The sequence below is a fragment of the Ambystoma mexicanum genome, chromosome 2p, assembly GCF_040938575.1.
Source record: "Ambystoma mexicanum isolate Mex_15411 chromosome 2p, UKY_AmexF1_1, whole genome shotgun sequence".
NCBI lineage: Eukaryota > Metazoa > Chordata > Amphibia > Caudata > Ambystomatidae > Ambystoma > Ambystoma mexicanum.
In genome coordinates this window covers 823,739,667-823,757,160 of record NC_090923.1, presented here as the reverse complement: position 1 = coordinate 823,757,160, position 17,494 = coordinate 823,739,667, and the positions used below count along the sequence as shown (strand labels likewise).

Sequence of the window (17,494 nt, the reverse complement as noted above, 5' to 3'; positions counted from 1 at the left end):
GACCCAGATCAACTGGACGATATAGCGTTGATGCACACATCACGCACTGATGAGTTCGAGGATTTCATCATCCTGGCTGATGGAGAACCAGATGAAGCCGCTATTTGGGACTTTCCACCAGATGAAGTGGGTGCTTTCCATGTGCTCCTGGGGAGGGCGGTGAAAATGTTCGGCCGCACCCCAGAGGAACAGTGCAAGAACAGTCTCCTATACCAATGGAGGGAGCAACAGAGGAGATTGGTCATGTCCATTGCGCTTTTAGAGGTTGTTTGGGATGATGGTCTTGTCACCATGGCCCATCCCTCCATGTCTCTGGCTAAAAAGGACTGTTTTGAAAAAAGATACAGGGCCCCAGACAGCGCCCCCGTCTACCTCTGTATACAGCCTATGCTGGATTCTGTTTCCGCTGCAGCCAAGAAAAGGTCAGCCAATCCATCATCTTCCTGCTCCGTTCCCCCGGACAAGGAGAGAAACTGCCTGGATGCCTTTGGGAAGAAAATCATGATCACCACTGTAGCCACTACTATAAGGACTGCTAATGGAATGTCCATTCTTGCCAGATAGGATTGCGAGTTATGGTACAAACTGGGCCCCATCCTAGAGTTTCTGCCTGACGACAAGAAGCAGGAGGCAATTAACATTTTCCATGAAGGTGAATTGGCGTCAGACCATGCCACTACCGTGTCAGTGGGTATTTCTGGAAAGAAGGTCAACAAAGCTTTACTCTCCATCAAAAGGGACACCAAGACCATCTGCTCCCTGGGCACTCTGCAACAACAGCACCAGTCCTTTGCCTCTGGAAAAGGGTGCTTCAACAGGACTTCATGGGAACGCCATTCCACGTCGTCTTCCTCGTACAAGACATCATACTCCTCAGTGGAGCAGTACAGGAAGTTGCAGTCCTACAGAGGGCCTTGGTGCCGCCATGGCTCCTCACAATTCAGTGGCCAGTCCGGCAAGCAACAATGACAAGTCAAGTGCACAGTACTCCTGCTTCTGCACTCCGGTGGGAGGACGGCTATCGTGATTCGTCAGGGAATGGAGAACCATCACATCCAACAAATGGGTGCTATCCCTTCTCCGGCAGGGTCACTCGCTGGAGTTTATAAACCTACCGCCGGACATTCCACTGCCACACAAGCAGGAAAAGATGTGGCACCTCCTGCTACAAGAAGTACAGTCCTTGCTAGCAAAAGGGGGTGGGGGAGAAGGTATCAAAGGATGAACTGGCCACTGTAGTCTACTCCTGCTACTTCCTTGTAAGAAAAAAGGGCACTTCGCAACCAGTTGGGTGTGGGGTGTGGGGTGTGGTTGAAGGCTCATATTAGATCTAAGGGTTCCCAACACATTTCTAAAGGTACAAACATTCCGTTTGGTGATGCTGCAGCAGGTCCTGTTCCAGCTGCAACAAGGAGACTTCCCTGGCATCCCTCGATCTCGAGGATGCTTATTTTAACATCCCCATTTGCCGCTCACACCGGTGCTACCTGCGCTTCATAGTGGCGGGAGTACACTACCAATTTAAGACCTTACACTTCAGCCTTTTTTCAGCTCCCCTCAGTGCCTCGTGCCGTTAGTGGCTCACCTGTGGCGGAGGGGCATTCATGTATACTCTGATTGGTTGGCAGACGCCCTCTCCTACCCACTGTCCGAAGACAGCGCAGAATCCACCATCCAGTGTTTGCAACAGCTCGCATTCTCCATCAATTTCACAAAGTTGTGCGAAGTTCAACACTCAGGCATGCACGGCAACACCCTCGGACGAGAGGGTGACCGCGCTCCTCGCAAAGGTGCTTTGCCTCAGCAGTGCCCAGGTCACCCCAGTTTGTGAGTACAATTCACTAGTAGGGATGTTGTAGTGAATTCTTCTGATCACTCAATGCAGGCTGTGCATGCGGCCAGTGCAGGAATTCCTGGGCGCTGGATGGATTTAGCCCTCAGGGTCCTGGACCAATCTCATCACTCTAACGCAGGAATTCAGCCTTCGATGGTGGTCAGTAAGGGAGCATCTAGTGCAGGGAGCACCTTTCAGGCCAATGGAGCACCAGGTGACAGTCACAACACATACCTCACTGGAGGGTTTAGGAAGCCCTCTGTCAGGACCAGCACACGAGAGGCCTCTGTACCACAGAGAAGTGTCTACACATCAACCTCCTGGAGGTGTGGGCCATTTTCTGGGCCCTAAAATCCCTTTTCCTCCTATTAGCTTGGAAGGTGGTGAGTCTACACCGACAATACAACGTCAATGTTTTGAATCCGCAAACTAGGGGGGGGGGGCAGTTCCTCGCAACTGTCCAAGGAAGCCCAGGCCCTTTAGTACTGGGACTCAGACACCCTAGCGGACTCCCTCAGCAGGGAGTTGCGCTCATGCCATGAGTGGGAGCTATGCATGGATCAACGTCACCTGTTGGTCCATACTTGGGGCACGTCGGAGACTGACCTCTTTGCCACGGCAACAGCCGGTGCAAGAGTTTCGTCAGCTGCTTCCCCCAACCGGAGAGCTTTTGGGGGGGAAGTTTGCATTTCCGTGAGAGGGGAAGTTGTGTTATCCTTTCCCTTCAATCCTGCTGGTTCTGCAGGTCATCCACACTTTCAGATAATATCGCTGCAAACTGATATTAGTGGCCCCTGCGTGGCAGAGACCGTTTTGGTACTCCAACCTCCTCACCCTCTCGTCCACTGCTCCTTTCAAGTTGAATCCGCACCACGCTCTACTGTCTAGAAGCTAAGGGGCTGTGCTACACCACATCCCAGCCTTATTCAATCTGATGGCCTGGCTCCTGTGTTCTTAGAGTTTGGATCCTTGTCCGTTCCAAAAGACTGCCAAGAGGTCCTGGCCTGGGCTAGAGCTCTGTCCACTTTAAAGTGTTAGAAATGCAAGTGGAAACGCTTCCAGGTGTGGTGCAGTAGCCAGCAGTTGTGGCCTCATGCCGTCTGGTCACAAGACATTCTGCCTTATTTGTTATCCCTGGATGGCTTGATGGATTCTTCAGTCAAGGTGCACTTAGCTGCAATTTCCAGATACAACCGTTCTGCAGGCATACCATCCATGTGGTCCCATCGGCTTGTGAAGGAGTTCTTGCGTGGGCTGTCCAGGTCTTTTACACCCGTCGTTGCCCAGCTCCAGTGTGTGAACTGAATGTGCTGCTTTCAAAGCTCATTAACCCGCACTTTGAGCCTCTGTACAAGGCATCCATCAAGCATCTTTCCTGGAAGACCACCTTCTTGGTGGTCATAACATCGGCCAGGTGGGTAGGTGAAACCAGACATTTCCTTGCAAACCGCCTTATTTCACATTTCACAAGGAGAAGGCTATCCTTCGTACTAACCCAACATTTATGCCTAAGGTGCCGTCGTCCTTCCATCTGAATCAACCAGTGGTTTACCAGTGTTTTTAAGCACACCGACGCCTTCAGCTGAGCAAGCATTACATACGCTGGATGTGGAACGCACACTGAAGTACTATGTTGCCCGTACTAAGTCACTCCGTCTCATGGACAATTGTTTGTTCTTTGTCCCCACTGGACCACAGATTGCTTTGTCAAAGTCTACCATTTCGAGGTGGATTGCAGCTTGCATTTCTTTCTGCCTTCAACAGGCGGGCAGGCCCCTCCCAGGCAGGCTTCAGGCTCACTCCACCAGAGCGGTGGCTGCAACCACTGCTTTTCTCTGTGGGATCCCGCTGCCTGACATCTGCCGTGCAGCTACCTGGAGATCGGTGCACACATTCAGCAAGTTCTACTGTGTTGGCAGAGATTTGGCAGAGGAATCTCGAGTTGGCCATTCGGTTCTGGGGGAACCTCTTTGCGTGAGGTTATTAAGTCCCCAGTGGCAAGTTGTGCTGGGAGCTTGCCTCTGCCCATATCTATTGTTTATTAATACTGCTTTGTAATCTATTCGCAGCATGTGAATCTATGAAAGATCCAATGTTGGGGAAGGAATAAGTTACTTACTTGTAACCCTGATTCTCCAGCTTTGGTACACACAAAGAGGTTTCATTTATGAACACCCGGATACTCCATGTATCTGGGCAAGTAAGCTGTTTATTTTTGAGACCGGGGCACCCCCTTCTCTGTACAATTATGCAAAAGTACTAGACGGAATAACCCCAAACCAAACAATTATTGCGAGTCAACGCTTTGTGTCCAAGTAGTTTCAAACCTGGTCCAAATCTATCCAGCGGTTTTGGATGAGTGGTCGAGCAAAAAATTGACCTTTTTTGTCCATGGAAAAATAAATGGGGACTAGTTAAAGTGCCTTTTTTGTTTGTTTTGTAAATAACCTATTTTATTTTTGAAGAATCTTTCCCAAACTTTTCAGTCTGGGGGGCCCAGACATACAAAATTGCCTGCAACATGTTGGCGAAATCCATCACACGAGTCAAGTCATTAGCAATTCATTTTTTCGATTTCCTATATAACTGCGACTCACCTTAACTATATATAACGCTTGCCCCACTAAACCCAGTGTACCATTTTTAGACCTTAAAGATTGCATTGTGTGGGGGAGTGCAACATATAATAAATGCCTCTGAGCAAACCTACAAATCGGGTACACAGACTGGCACAGATAATTGGGTATTTGCAGGACTGGCCATGTAACCTATAAAGTTTTTCCAAGGTTTCATTCCTTCTCCAGCATGGGGTCTGGCATGGATTCACATGCTCATGAATATTCCCCGTCGTCGGGCTGGGAATCCTCGGTAAAGAAAAAAAAACAGTATCAGTTTCGTTTCTGATCTGTCTTTCGTAGTAATAACCAATCACTGGTCTCTGCGTCATACTGACCACAGCCAATGACTGCCCTCTACCTAAGCACCGCCTTTGGCAGCCATCTTCAGATTGTTACCGCACGTTCATGTGTTGGGATCCTCGTGCTATTGCTCTCGAGCGTTAGTGCTATTTTTTTCACATTTTTTCTCAAAAAACTTGGTTTTTTTCGGTCAAAAGAGCCTCAAGCTCCACCGACTCTCCATCCGATCAACGGGGACCCGTGTCGGATTCGTCTGCACCCCTCAAGGGTGAAGATCTCGTCGAGCTACGCTTTTGGAAGACTCCAGAAGTTTCTCAGGCCCGGACATGGCCCAGGAGAAGGGAAGCTCGACGCCCGGAAAGCTGTTCAGGATCTGCCCTGGATGCCAGCTGCAGAACGTCTTTAAGGAGGACGAACACTCCTTTTGTCTCTACTGCTTACATGAGGACAAGACGCACGTGGAGAAGGACTGTGCGTTTTGCGGCTATATGTCGGAGCGGACCATGAAGGACCGCCACCAACGTCTCGCCAACTGGCTGGAAGGGAAGAGCCCGTCAGGCGAGAAGAAGAGGAAGAAATCCGAGCGGTCTTCTAAGACCTTTGAGGACGCCCCGGCGACGGGGGTCCAACACAAGGCCAAGCACCGCGAGTCTGCTGGCACCGGGAGCGCCGAACGGTCGGGCTCTACGGGCGCCAGGCAGGGCGCACCCTCCCCGGCACCTTCAGCCACGAGCCAACACTCTGGGTCAGGTAAGAGGAAGGGCGAGCACCCGGCAAAGCTCCTGGAGAGGCCTCGGTCGAGCTCGAAGGCCCGAGCGGAGGGGGAGCGAGGCAGTGTTCCCCCCCCCCCTCAAGGATAAGGCGGTGAGCGGACCTAAGGTGGTGAAGGCCTTAATCCATCCGGCCAAGCCCTCTATCGATACTGTCGCGGCGGCCCTGGCTCAGCCTGTGGAGGCTACACCAGTGGTGGCGACCTCGGGGCTCAGAGTCTCCCTGCCACCTCGGAGGGAGTCCTCTTTTGTGCCCATCGATAGGACCCCCGTGAAACCCCCGGCGGGGAAGAAAAAGGTGGAGCAGGGCGTCATCGTAGATTCGGCCTCAACCTCAGAGGAAGAGCTGATTGAGGTCTTAAGCCACGGCCTTGGCGTGGAAGAAGACCGGCCCGTCGGGATGGATCCCGACGCAGGTGACGACGACATCGTCGAGGGTGCCGACGGGGCTCCTGATCGCCCGTCGGATTCCCCTCTGCCAGTGTTGCAAGACAACTCGGCGGCCATTTTGTTAGCTATAAAGTCCTTATGTTCAGAGATAAGGACGAGACTACCATTGCCGACGGAGGAACCTCTCCCGTCGGGGGATCCTGAACCGGGACCTTCTGGTGCTCCCCCGCCCAAGAAAAGAAGGATTCACCCTCCACCTACTTTTCAGCCGTCGCGCCCCGTCCAGTCCTCCTCCCCGTCCACCCGAGGGGATGATACGGGGACTGACACGGCAGCGACGGGTACGGACGACTAGGTATACGACGAGGATCTACCGTCATCACCTCCCACCAGGGTTTCTCCACCCGACGATATTGGATCGTTCCACTCCATGATCGCCAGGGCATCCGAGCTTTTCCAACTCTGCCCTGAGGAGAAGAAAAAGGAAGGATTCCTTTATCAACGGCGCGAGGCCAAGAGGAAGACGGTCCTCGCGGTGCCTCTACTGGACAACATTTGGGATGAGGGCCTCGCCCTCCTCAAGAACCCTTCCACGACGCCAGCTAGAAGAGACCGGTACGAGAAGAAGTACCGGGTCCCGGACGCGGCCCCCCTGTGCCTCCGGGCACAGCCTACCCCGGACTCCGTCGTCTCCGCGGCGGCCAGGAAGAAAGCGGGGGGGTGCGGCCTCCACATCGACTTCCCCACCGGACGGCGAGGGAAAGAAATTGGACGCTATGGGACGCAGGGTCATCTTGTCTGCAGCGACGACGATTAAAGCGGCCAACGCCTTGGCTATCGTGGCCCGCTACGACAGGGAGCTATGGTACAAACTGGCTCCCCTGCTGGACTTCCTACCGGACGACAAGAGGGCGGATGCCCTGGAGATCCTACAGGAAGGCGAGGTGGCGCCGGACCACACCATCACTATTGCGACGGACATCGCCGACACTGGGTTTCGCCAGTTGGGCAACGGTGTGTGCCTTAGGCGGCGTGGATGGCTCAAGGCTACGGACTTCCGTCAAGACGTACAGACCAGAGTCCTGGACATGCCGTTCGATGGGAACAACCTGTTTGGGAAAACAGTGGACGATTCCCTTCAGGCCATTAAAGCGGACACTGAGACGGCCCGGGCCCTTGGGGTTCTGCAGCAACGACGGACGCCCTTTCGGAGCAGCGGAGGCAAGGGCGCCTCCAAAGGTTCCGGCGGCGGTTTCTCCACCTACCGTCAAGCGGCCCGCTCGTCGTCTCAGGAGGCCTACAGAGGACGAGGCAAGTCTGGCGGACCCCGCCGTCGTCGCCAAGGAGGTCAAGGTGGCAAAGCCTCGTCGAAACAGGATTGAACTGGCCGTGGGGTCGGGCCCCCACCGAAGCACCCCGGTGGGAGGCCGGCTGGCGAGCTTCGTCAGCATGTGGGAGTCCATCTCCACCGACCGTTGGGTGCTGGACGCCTTAGCCCGGGGCCACGCGCTCGAGTTTCAAAGAAGGTGCCCGCGCGTCCCCCCCCGTGGCCAGGAAAGAGCTTCACGTCCCTCAGCTTCTCCTGGAGGTAAAGGCGATGCTCAGGAAGGGCGTCATCGAACTCGTCCCAAAGAGGCTTCGGGGCTCCGGAGTTTACTCGAGATACTTCCTAGTGAAGAAGAAGACGGGAGGATGGCGCCCCATCCTAGACCTGCGACGTCTGAACAAGTTCATCAAGGCGCAGAAGTTCCGGATGGTCACCCTCCAGCACGTCCTGGGGCAGCTGGAGGAAGGAGACTTCCTGTCGTCGTTGGATTTGGAGGATGCCTACTTCCACATTCCCATCCTAAAGGGGCACCGAAAATTCCTCAGGTTTGTGGTCCAAGGGCGTCACTACCAGTTCAAAGCCCTCCCCTTCGGACTACGGTCGGCACCCAGGGTATTTACCAAGTGCCTTGCACCAGTGGCGGCGCAACTGCGCCGCGAGGGGATCCACGTCTACCCCTACCTGGACGACTGGCTCATCCGAGCCAAGACGAGGGAGCTCGCCGTGGAGCACACGGCAAGGACCGTCCAACTTCTCACAGACCTGGGATTCTCCGTGAACTACGCCAAGTCCCACCTGGTACCCGCGCAAAACGCACTGTTTCTGGGAGCGAAGCTCGACACAGTGTCCCTTCTGGCCTCCCCGTCGGAGGAAAGGACCAGGTCCATCCTGGGCAAGGTACAGCGGATGTTGGTTTCCGACGCGGCCAAGGTGAGGTCCATCAAGTCCCTCCTCGGAATGATGTCTTATTGCATCTACCTCATTCCCATGTGCAGGCTCCGGATGCGCCCGTTGCAGGAGTTCCTGGACGCGCGCTGGATCCAAACGACGGTCGGCTTCGAGGAGAGGATCACACTCGACGAGAGTTTCCGCCGAGCGGTTCGGTGGTGGGGCACCCGCGCGCATCTGACGGCGGGCATGGACTTCCAGACCCCAGACCACCAGGAGACAGTGACCACGGATGCCTCCCTGGAAGGGTGGGGAGCGCACACCGAAAATCTGCACGCAAGAGGCCTCTGGCTCCCGACGGAGAAGTCCCTCCATATCAACGTCCTGGAGCTCCGTGCAGTGTTCTGGGCCCTCAGGTCCTTCCTTCCGTCCCTCAAGGGCAAGGTGGTGAGGATCTTCACCGACAACACCACCACCATGTTTTACATCAGGAAACAGGGTGGAACCAGGTCCCCAGCACTGTCCAAGGAGGCGCAGGACCTGTGGCATTGGGCAGTCGCCCAAAGGATGTTTCTGGTGCCGTTTCATCTGGCAGCGATAAAAAACACCATCGCCGACTCACTCAGCAGGGAGCTGCGCTCGTGCCACGGGTGGGAACTACGGCAGGATCTAGTGGATCGCCTCTTCCGACGGTGGGGCACACCCCAGATCGACCTGTTCGCGACGGCGACAAACTCCAAGTGCCGGAGGTTCGCCAGCAGGTTTCCCCAGGCAAGGAGCATGGGCGATGCTTTCTCGTTCCCCTGGGAGGGCCTGTTCCTCTACGCGTTCCCTCCTTTGCCACTGCTAATCCGGCTCGTCAACCAGCTCAAGAGGTCACGGTGCAGGATGATCCTCGTCGCACCTGCGTGGCCGAGGCAGATATGGTTCCCGGACCTTCTGGACTTGTCAGCGTCCCCGCCAATCAAGCTGCCGGTGGACGCGGATCTACTCTCCAGGGAAGGGAGGCGCCATCCTCCACCACGACCCGAAATCGCTGAACTTGCAGGCCTGGCTCCTGCAGCGCTAGAGTTTGGAGGATACGACATACCGGCCGACTGCAGAGAGGTTCTTGCAAAGGCCAGGGCGTCCTCGACTCTTAAATGCTACGGACACAAATGGAAGAGGTTCTCTGTCTGGTGCCACGCACAGAAGATTAACCCTCTACAGATTACGGCTCCCCAGGTACTGCCGTACCGGTTGACGCTGGCCAAAGCTGGACTGGCACACGCGTCCATCAAGATTAATCTTGCTGCGATCTCCCGATACACCAGAACCACGGGCCGGACGTCCCTGTGGTCTCATCGTCTGGTGAAAGAGTTCATGAAGGGACTGTTCAGATCGTTCCCGCCGGTGATGGCGCCGGCCCCGGCGTGGGAGCTCAACGTGGTGCTGACCAAGCTCATGGGACCTCCGTTCGAGCCTCTGCACTCGGCCCCGTTGAAGTTTCTGTCGTGGAAAACGGCGTTTCTTGTGGCCATCACCTCTGCACGACGGGTGGGAGAGATCCAGGCCCTTTCCTGCAAGGCCCCGTACTTGACTTTTCACGACACGAGGGTAGTGCTCAGGACGCACCCCTCCTTCATGCCCAAGGTACCACCGGACTTCCATCTCAACGAACCCTTGGTTTTGCCTGTGTTCTTCCCGTCGCCTTCGTCGCCGGCTGAGAGGACTTTGCACTCGCTGGATGTGGCTAGAGCGCTGAAGTTCTACGTGGACCGCACAAAGTGTTTTCGGATGACGTCACAACTCTTTGTGAACTTTGGACCTGTCAATCAGGGGAAGGCTCTCTCGAAGGCTTCCAGTTCCAGATGGCTCTCCGGCTGTATCATGTACTGTCATCGGTTGGCAAACCGACCGCTGCCTGGTCGTCCGAGAGCCTATTCCACCAGAGCGATCGCAGCTACTACGGCGTTCCTTTCTTGTGTGCCCCTGTTGGACATATGCAGGGCTGCTACGTGGAGGTCGACGCACACCTTCACAAAATTCTACTGCGTCGATTGGGATTCCAGGGAGGAGTCCAGGGTCGACCAAGCAGTGCTGCGCAACCTGTTCGCCTGAGGTGAGCCTGGTGAGGAGGTTAGATGCTTAATGTTGAGTTTGATGTAATGCTTAATGTTGAGCCTTTGCCACCTCCCGTGGTTGTGCATGTGTGTACTGCTATGTATTCTTTATTCATGAGCATGTGAATCCATGCCAGACCCCATGCTGGAGAAGGAACAAGTTACTTACCTGTAACTGTTGTTCTCCAGCATGGGTCTGGCATGGATTCACATGCGAACCCTCCCGCCTACCCCTCTGCGGCTCTTCACTTGGTCATACTGCCACTTCACGTGCTTCCAAATCTGAAGATGGCTGCCAGAGGCGGTGCTTAGGTAGAGGGCAGTCATTGGCTGTGGTCAGTATGACGCAGAGACCAGTGATTGGTTATTACTACGAAAGACAGATCAGAAACGAAACTGATACTGTTTTTTTTCTTTACCGAGGATTCCCAGCCTGACGACGGGGAATATTCATGAGCATGTGAATCCATGCCAGACCCATGCTGGAGAACAACAGTTACAGGTAAGTAACTTGTTCCATCTCTGCTTGTGGAAGTGGATGAATTCCACCAAAGCGCTCAAATATGCTAAATCATTTACTTTGTTAGCCTAACTAAGGTATCAACTTGTTTTCTTTTGGCTCAACATTCTATTCAAACCTTGGCTAACACGGTACAAACAAATCTATATCTCTGTCCCTGAACTAAGGTTTTTCAGTGAATTTCAAGGGCTTTGTAACATCATAGTTAATTCAAGGGCCTCTAGCCATGGCCTTCGGACATACCCACTGTATATTTTAAAACACTAGCTTTCTTTCAAGCCCACTTGTCGGGGCCTTCGGCCGTGGCTGCTGCACATGTTGCACCAATAGGTTTGGTTGAGACCCACTAGCATTGTCCTTCAGCCGTGGTCCGTGTACATGTTGCACCTATAGGTTTCCTTGAAACCTGGCCAGTAAGCATGACCCTTGCCGTGCCCACGGCATATTCTAAATCAATAGGTTTCTTTCAAGCCCACTGGTCACGGCCTTCGGCCATGGCCATTGGCCACACACATTCACAGCCCCTGAAACTCGTTAAAGTACGTTTTCACTTCATACCAACTACACCTTTATACAGACATTCACACAGTCTTACAACACACTAACAAAATGCATTGCGACCTACTGTTTCCTCCTTTTCTGTCACAGCATGTCTACCACACTGAGCGCACTCCCAGATTCCACTTCAGTCTGCCAGGTCAGTCCCAAGTATTCAGGAAACCTGACACAAGCATATGGTGGAACTCCCCTAACACACACTGTAACAAATGAGCAAACCTACACTACTATAAGCCTAAAATAGGCTGTACATCAAACTGTCCCAATGAAAATCATTTGTGCAAATCCACCCTCACAGCAGACCAAAAAAATCATATGATACAAAAAGTTACTGGACTATTGGATGATGATGATGGGGAATTAATCTTAGCACCCAAAGCACTTGCTCACACCCCACAGAAATGCATCATGTAATGATTGCGTTCACCAGTGTTTCACGTATTTTCACTGCAGCTATTTTACACGTGGGCATCTTCACTGTGGTGTTTTCCACGGTAGGAATAGTTCCCTTAGTAGGGGAATCCAAAAGACACGAGCGCAAAAGTTCCTACGACTTAGTCTGCAAACATCATAATAGCAGCCCATGGCATCTATGAAACAAAGCTACGCCATGGTCCCGGTCTCCTCTCCACAGGATTGCCACCGCACAGCAGAGACGGGCTTCCAACTGCACCCACGCTCACAGGCTGAACACCAGCCTAAACATCGGGGACGTCGGATAGGAAAAGCTCCCACCTTATGCAGTAAAGTAAGTCTTAACCACAGTGGCCCCCAGGACAGTATGATCTTCATTCCAGCAACATTTGGGGGCCGCACTGTGAGCCATGCTGAAGGGGCCCCCCCCCCCCGACTCGCCAACAAATCACAGGTCGCGCCACACTTGGGCCGTCCTAGATTACCACGCTTGCGCAATACGCACAACCATGCTGCTGTAGAGGTAAGCCGCACACTGCACTAGCAGAAAGATATAAATGTTTTATTTATATTTACATTTATAAAGCACACAAAACCCTCGGGCGTCACTGTGCTGTTACTAGCAATTACACTCAAAGTGGTAGAAAGTCAGGTACTTATGGCTAGGGTGGTAGCCATTAAAAGTCCAGGTGCTAAGCGAATAGCCATGTTTTCAGAGCCTTTCTGAAGGTCCAGTAGGAGGGTTCTTCTCTTATGAGACAGGAGGGCACCTCTACTCTTTACCCTTTTATATTTGGGTGGGATCAATCTGTGGGTGTAAGCCTTTCTGAAGGGTCTGGTTGATTGGGCTTTTTGGAATCTTTGTACAAGGTAAGGTGGGGCAGAGTTGTATATGCATTTGTGGGACAGTTCTAAATATAATTCTTTCCTTGACTGGCAGCTACTGGATGTTCCTTCTAGCCTTGGTTATGTGCTCTCTTTTGGGGATGTTAAGAGCCGCACGTATGGCATTATTTTGTATCACTTGGAGCTTGTGTATTTTGTATGCCGAGGTCCCTGTGAAGAGGGAATTGCAGTGATCCAATCTAGCCCCGATAACGGTTAAGGAATGGTCTGCATGCAGTAATCGGCTTGTTGTGTAGGCTGCTGATGTTGCGATAGCGTTGACCTGACGTGCCGGGGAGAGTGTAGAGTCGAGGTACATTCCTACTGTTTTAATGTATTATACAGCACACTGTCTGAGGAAAAATTGGCTAAAAGGCCAGAGCGTTTGCAATTGATTTGTAGGGTACCACCAATCCAAAATTCTAATACATGAAAATCACCAACCGTGCACAGGAACATTAATGCTTTAATAGAATGCTTTGCTATTTAAAAATGTCATGCGACAATGCAAACATGTCCAACTGGCTGCACAATGTAGACCAGTCTAAACACGTAATAAGATAAAGCATGCCAGGACACATTTAGACATACCTAGACTGGCTGCACCAAAATGACAGTTTAGGAGATAGCACTTACCATGGTTATTTTATCACAATGGCAGCACCCAAATGCCAGTCTAGCCAGGTAATTACACTTAGCAGGACTGCTTTATCAGAGATGTCCAGTTAAAAAAGTCAAGCGAAAGTAAGAAATGACTAGACTGGCTGCGCCAATATGCCTCTCTATACCACATATCATGCCTGCTTAGCCTGGACATGGATGACCATTGTGATTTAATGCACAATCCCCGTCCCACCACACACCCCCACACATCCCCTCTGCCTGCCACCACCAGCCTCAACCCCCAAAATCAGCTTCTCTGCCCAGAATTACCTCCACACACCTTTTTCTTGTCTCAGTGCTTACGTATGAGGCTCCTTGCCTCATAGTTAAGTACTGGGATGAGAAAGAGAGGGACTTGGAGTAATGAAGATAACCGGTAACTAAGCCAGGCATTACCTCCATGTTTCTCTACCTCATCCCAGTACTTGTCTATGAGTCAAAGTGCCTCATACACAAGTACTGGGACGAGGACGAATAGGGATGTGAGTAATGAAGATTACCAATAAGTAACCAAGGGATTAAACACCATTGAGCTGACGGGGCTTCAGCCCTCTCTCCCCCCACCCCCAACATTGTTCCCTTGAAATTTAGGGCTATGTTGAATCGACTTGGCTAACCTACAGAGCGTTGCTGGACAGAACAGGACACAGATGTTAAGCGCACCTGGGTTTCACTGTTCACAAAGGCCCTGCAATTACTAACGTTAGGCCCGGCCCCAGCAGGCCCTGGCCCACTTAAAGCACCGACCATGTGCATTAAATCCCATGGCACAAGATTTAAGTCTGGTGTAATCTCTACTAGAATATTATTTATTAATTGTTCCCATTCTAATGGCATCGAGCAAAACTCTTTTTTCAGTGATGTGGCAGAAATATATCTTTGTCAACTTTGTATGTGTTCCTTGCTGGTGCACAGTGCGGATGGTACATTTATTTTTGGGAAAAATGGCACCACACTGTTGATCTCGCTTCTAAAGTATTTCATTTGTTCTTCTACAGAACTGCCCATAAATCCTATAGATTTCTTCTAATCGAATTTAACCTAAAAAATTGAGTTATAAAAGATATCATTTGATATACTTTTGTACAAAGTAATACTTGAGGGCTGAATCCCCCTGTACACCCTCGCTATGCTTCCACCAATTCAAAGAGAATCTTTACACAGCTGCAATTGTTTAAATTGATAAGCGATCTTTACAGAATGTACTGGAAAGATCGCTGGTATAATGGTAATAACAATAGGAATAATGAGAAGCAACAGTATTTGAAGTATGTTTCTCACATTTTATATTAAAGTTGCTGTAAACAAATGTTTTGAACATTACGTTTTTATATCTTTATATAATTTTGCGCCAGCGATGAATAGCTACACTGTGAGTGGTAAAAGATAATTGCATAGACTTGTGATAGCTTACTTATGCTTAAAAAGAGAAAAAAAATTGCCTTTACAAGGATGCTCAATGTGGTCCTTAAATTTATGTTTTTGAACCCCACAATGTTGGGGGTTTGGGGACGGAACAGATTTAGAGCTGGTTATTGTTCCTCAAAGTATGTAGAAGTCTAGTCGGGCAACTATCAACAATGGGTTTATTGCATCGTATATTGTTGGGTTGACACTCGGAAACCCAACAATATACGATGCAATACGACGCAAGAGCAAATCCAGAGAGGTCTGTGATGTCGCATGGAAACCTGCGGTGCAAGGAACCCTGTTGTTGATAGGTGCTCATCTCCAATAATAGGTTGTGTATTCCTCCCTCTGGGTCCCTTTCCCACCACCTGCACCGTCTTCTTGGACCAGCAGTACCCAGGGTCCTACCACCACCTTACCCCGTCTCCCTCTAGTGTATCCATCCTTCCACAGCACTATTTGAGACCTAGGAGGCACGGAAAATGCTGTAGTCGCCTACTGTGATGTTACGGCAGTGGGATAGGACTTCACATTTTCATTGGAGTGATGTCATCAAAGGAGGATACAACATTTACAAAGCTCTCTGCACTAATGGCTTCCTTTGTAAACCATACACAACAATGTTGTTTTAGGTCCATCTATACTAATGAACAGAGCAGTGCTGTAAATGTACCATGACCTTAAAAGTACAATGACTATGGCTGTGAAATGATTGAAATGACACCTCCTAAGATTTTAATTTCTTTCCCTATTTTGCAGGCTACCTCCTGATTGGGCTGATGGCAATGCTGCTGATCTTGCAAACCTTCCACAAGGCGGCGGACCTCCATGGCCTCACTGACCTAGTCTTGCTCCCGTCTGAGCAGGAGTTGGAGGCGGACGACCAGGAACGCATTCTAAACCCATCCCACTCCCCGCAGACCTCGGAGCCCCGAGAAACCGAGACCAGCAAGCAGCAATTGCAACCTACCACGCACACCAGTTACTCCTCCATCAATCGATAACCCCGGTGAACGCTCGGGAACATTCTTGCAGCCACAAGGTGGAAGATGTTCATATCTGGGTGGGGGAGGAAAGAGGTGATATTTCATGAATGGCGTCTGGAACCTCAAACCAGACTTGAAACTTGTGAGCTGAGATAATAAAATGGAAAAGCTTTCTTAAAGAGAAAAGTTGACTAATGTATCCTAAGACATATGTGTTTTTAGTTTTGATTTGAATTGCCAAAGCATACCTTCTACAGCATATATTCTTTCTCTGTCTTTGCCAACGGGGCTGGTTTTATTTCATTTAGATTAGAATACTGCGCATGCAGTGCAATGTTCTTTCTCCCAACGCGATAATTTGCTGAAAGCCAAGTGATCCTTTATGGGACATTAGTCACTGTTATCGGAAAGCGAGTATTGGTATGTTTATTTGCCTGCAGAGATTTCCTCATCCTGATCATGTTTGCCTTCTAAGCAGAGCTACCGTCACGCTGATTTCGAGATTTGATCTTTCCTGGGATGTCCACCCCAAATGAAGATATCAGTGAATCGGAGCCAGAGCCACAAGAAGCGTTTTTTGAGCACATAATTTATTGTATTATAACACAGTAGAAGAATATTCCTTTCTCTGGGTCATTACTGTATGTATTAGATGAAACCAGTGCCTGCCATGTGATTAGGCCTTAAGAAATCCACAGTACTAGGACAAATTGTGCATTGCTCCACTGTCCCGACGATGGCAGGACAGACGGCCACTGCGCCGTTGCCTTGACGATAGGAAGCACTGTCCATTGTTCTGCTTGCTCGACAGCAGAAAGTAGATAGTAAGTATGTAGCAGAAAGTAGACCGTAGCAACTGGCTGTTGCTCCTCCGCCTCCTCAAGCGCAGGACCGACTGCTCTAATGTCTCAACGATAGCGGGATGGACTGCCCATTTCTCTATCGCTATGATTGCCAAACAGGCTTTCTATTACTCTTGTAATTCGACAATAGAACTGACTATCCATTTCTCTACTGACACATCGGTAGCCGGACAGGCTGTCCCTCACTCCAGTCTTGATGACCGCAGGATTGCTGTACTGTGTTGATGATAGTGGGATTGCCCATTGCTTCACTGTTTCGAAGAGACCATGAGCAACTGTCAATTGTCTGATTGTCAATTCTTCCAGTCTTTCTTGTACTGTGGCAAAAGCAACAAAAAGTTGTGTGGCACGGCCTTTCTCTGATGCTTTTCTTATAGCTGTTGGAAACTCTGCTTTCTTCTTCATAGATGTCCTGGTCTTGTTCACCATATTCTGTCTCGGAGGACCACTTTTTACATTCAATAAATGTGTTATTTTAAGTGTCCGTTCGTTTTTTATAGGGTGGTTGTGAAATGGTGTATTGCATGACTCTTTGTCAAAATGAGGACTGTCAGTTGGCCCAACTCCCTGTAAAATGCCTCATTTTAATGACTTTAACATTTTGTTTCAATAAATGATTGTTACACCGACCCCACATAGCCGTCCCGTTCCCGAGTATTATGTTATGAAGCGTTTGTACTGCACACATCACCCCTTACTCTTTCCCTTGTTTTTAGCACACACATTTTCCCAGTTTTATGTTTTCCTTTTATCAAAACTTTTTTTCTAAACCTACATCCCCAGGTCCCCTTCCTCTCAGTGGTAATAATTCCAAGTCATAAGCTAAGGTCTCGTCAAAAGGGATTTGTCCGGCTGTAAAAAAATCTTTAGTGAGACTGAGTCACTCACGTATTGCCTGGTATGATGTTTGACTTGGTAGTGACATGGCAAGTGACACCTGTAAGACATTGGCATCTGTGGGTCCGC

General features: G+C 50.6%; 1 protein-coding gene across 1 annotated transcript in view; it reads left to right on the top strand.

Moving 5' to 3' along the window:
* The window catches only part of KCNK6 (potassium two pore domain channel subfamily K member 6), a 231,800-nt gene extending 214,793 nt beyond the window's left edge, over positions 1–17,007 (top strand). The window contains exon 3 of the mRNA XM_069644524.1: positions 15,439–17,007. Coding sequence (XP_069500625.1) covers positions 15,439–15,683 — 245 coding nt within the window. The 3' untranslated portion in view covers positions 15,684–17,007. The remainder of the gene's footprint in view (positions 1–15,438) is intronic.
* The last annotated feature ends 487 nt before the right edge of the window (positions 17,008–17,494 follow it).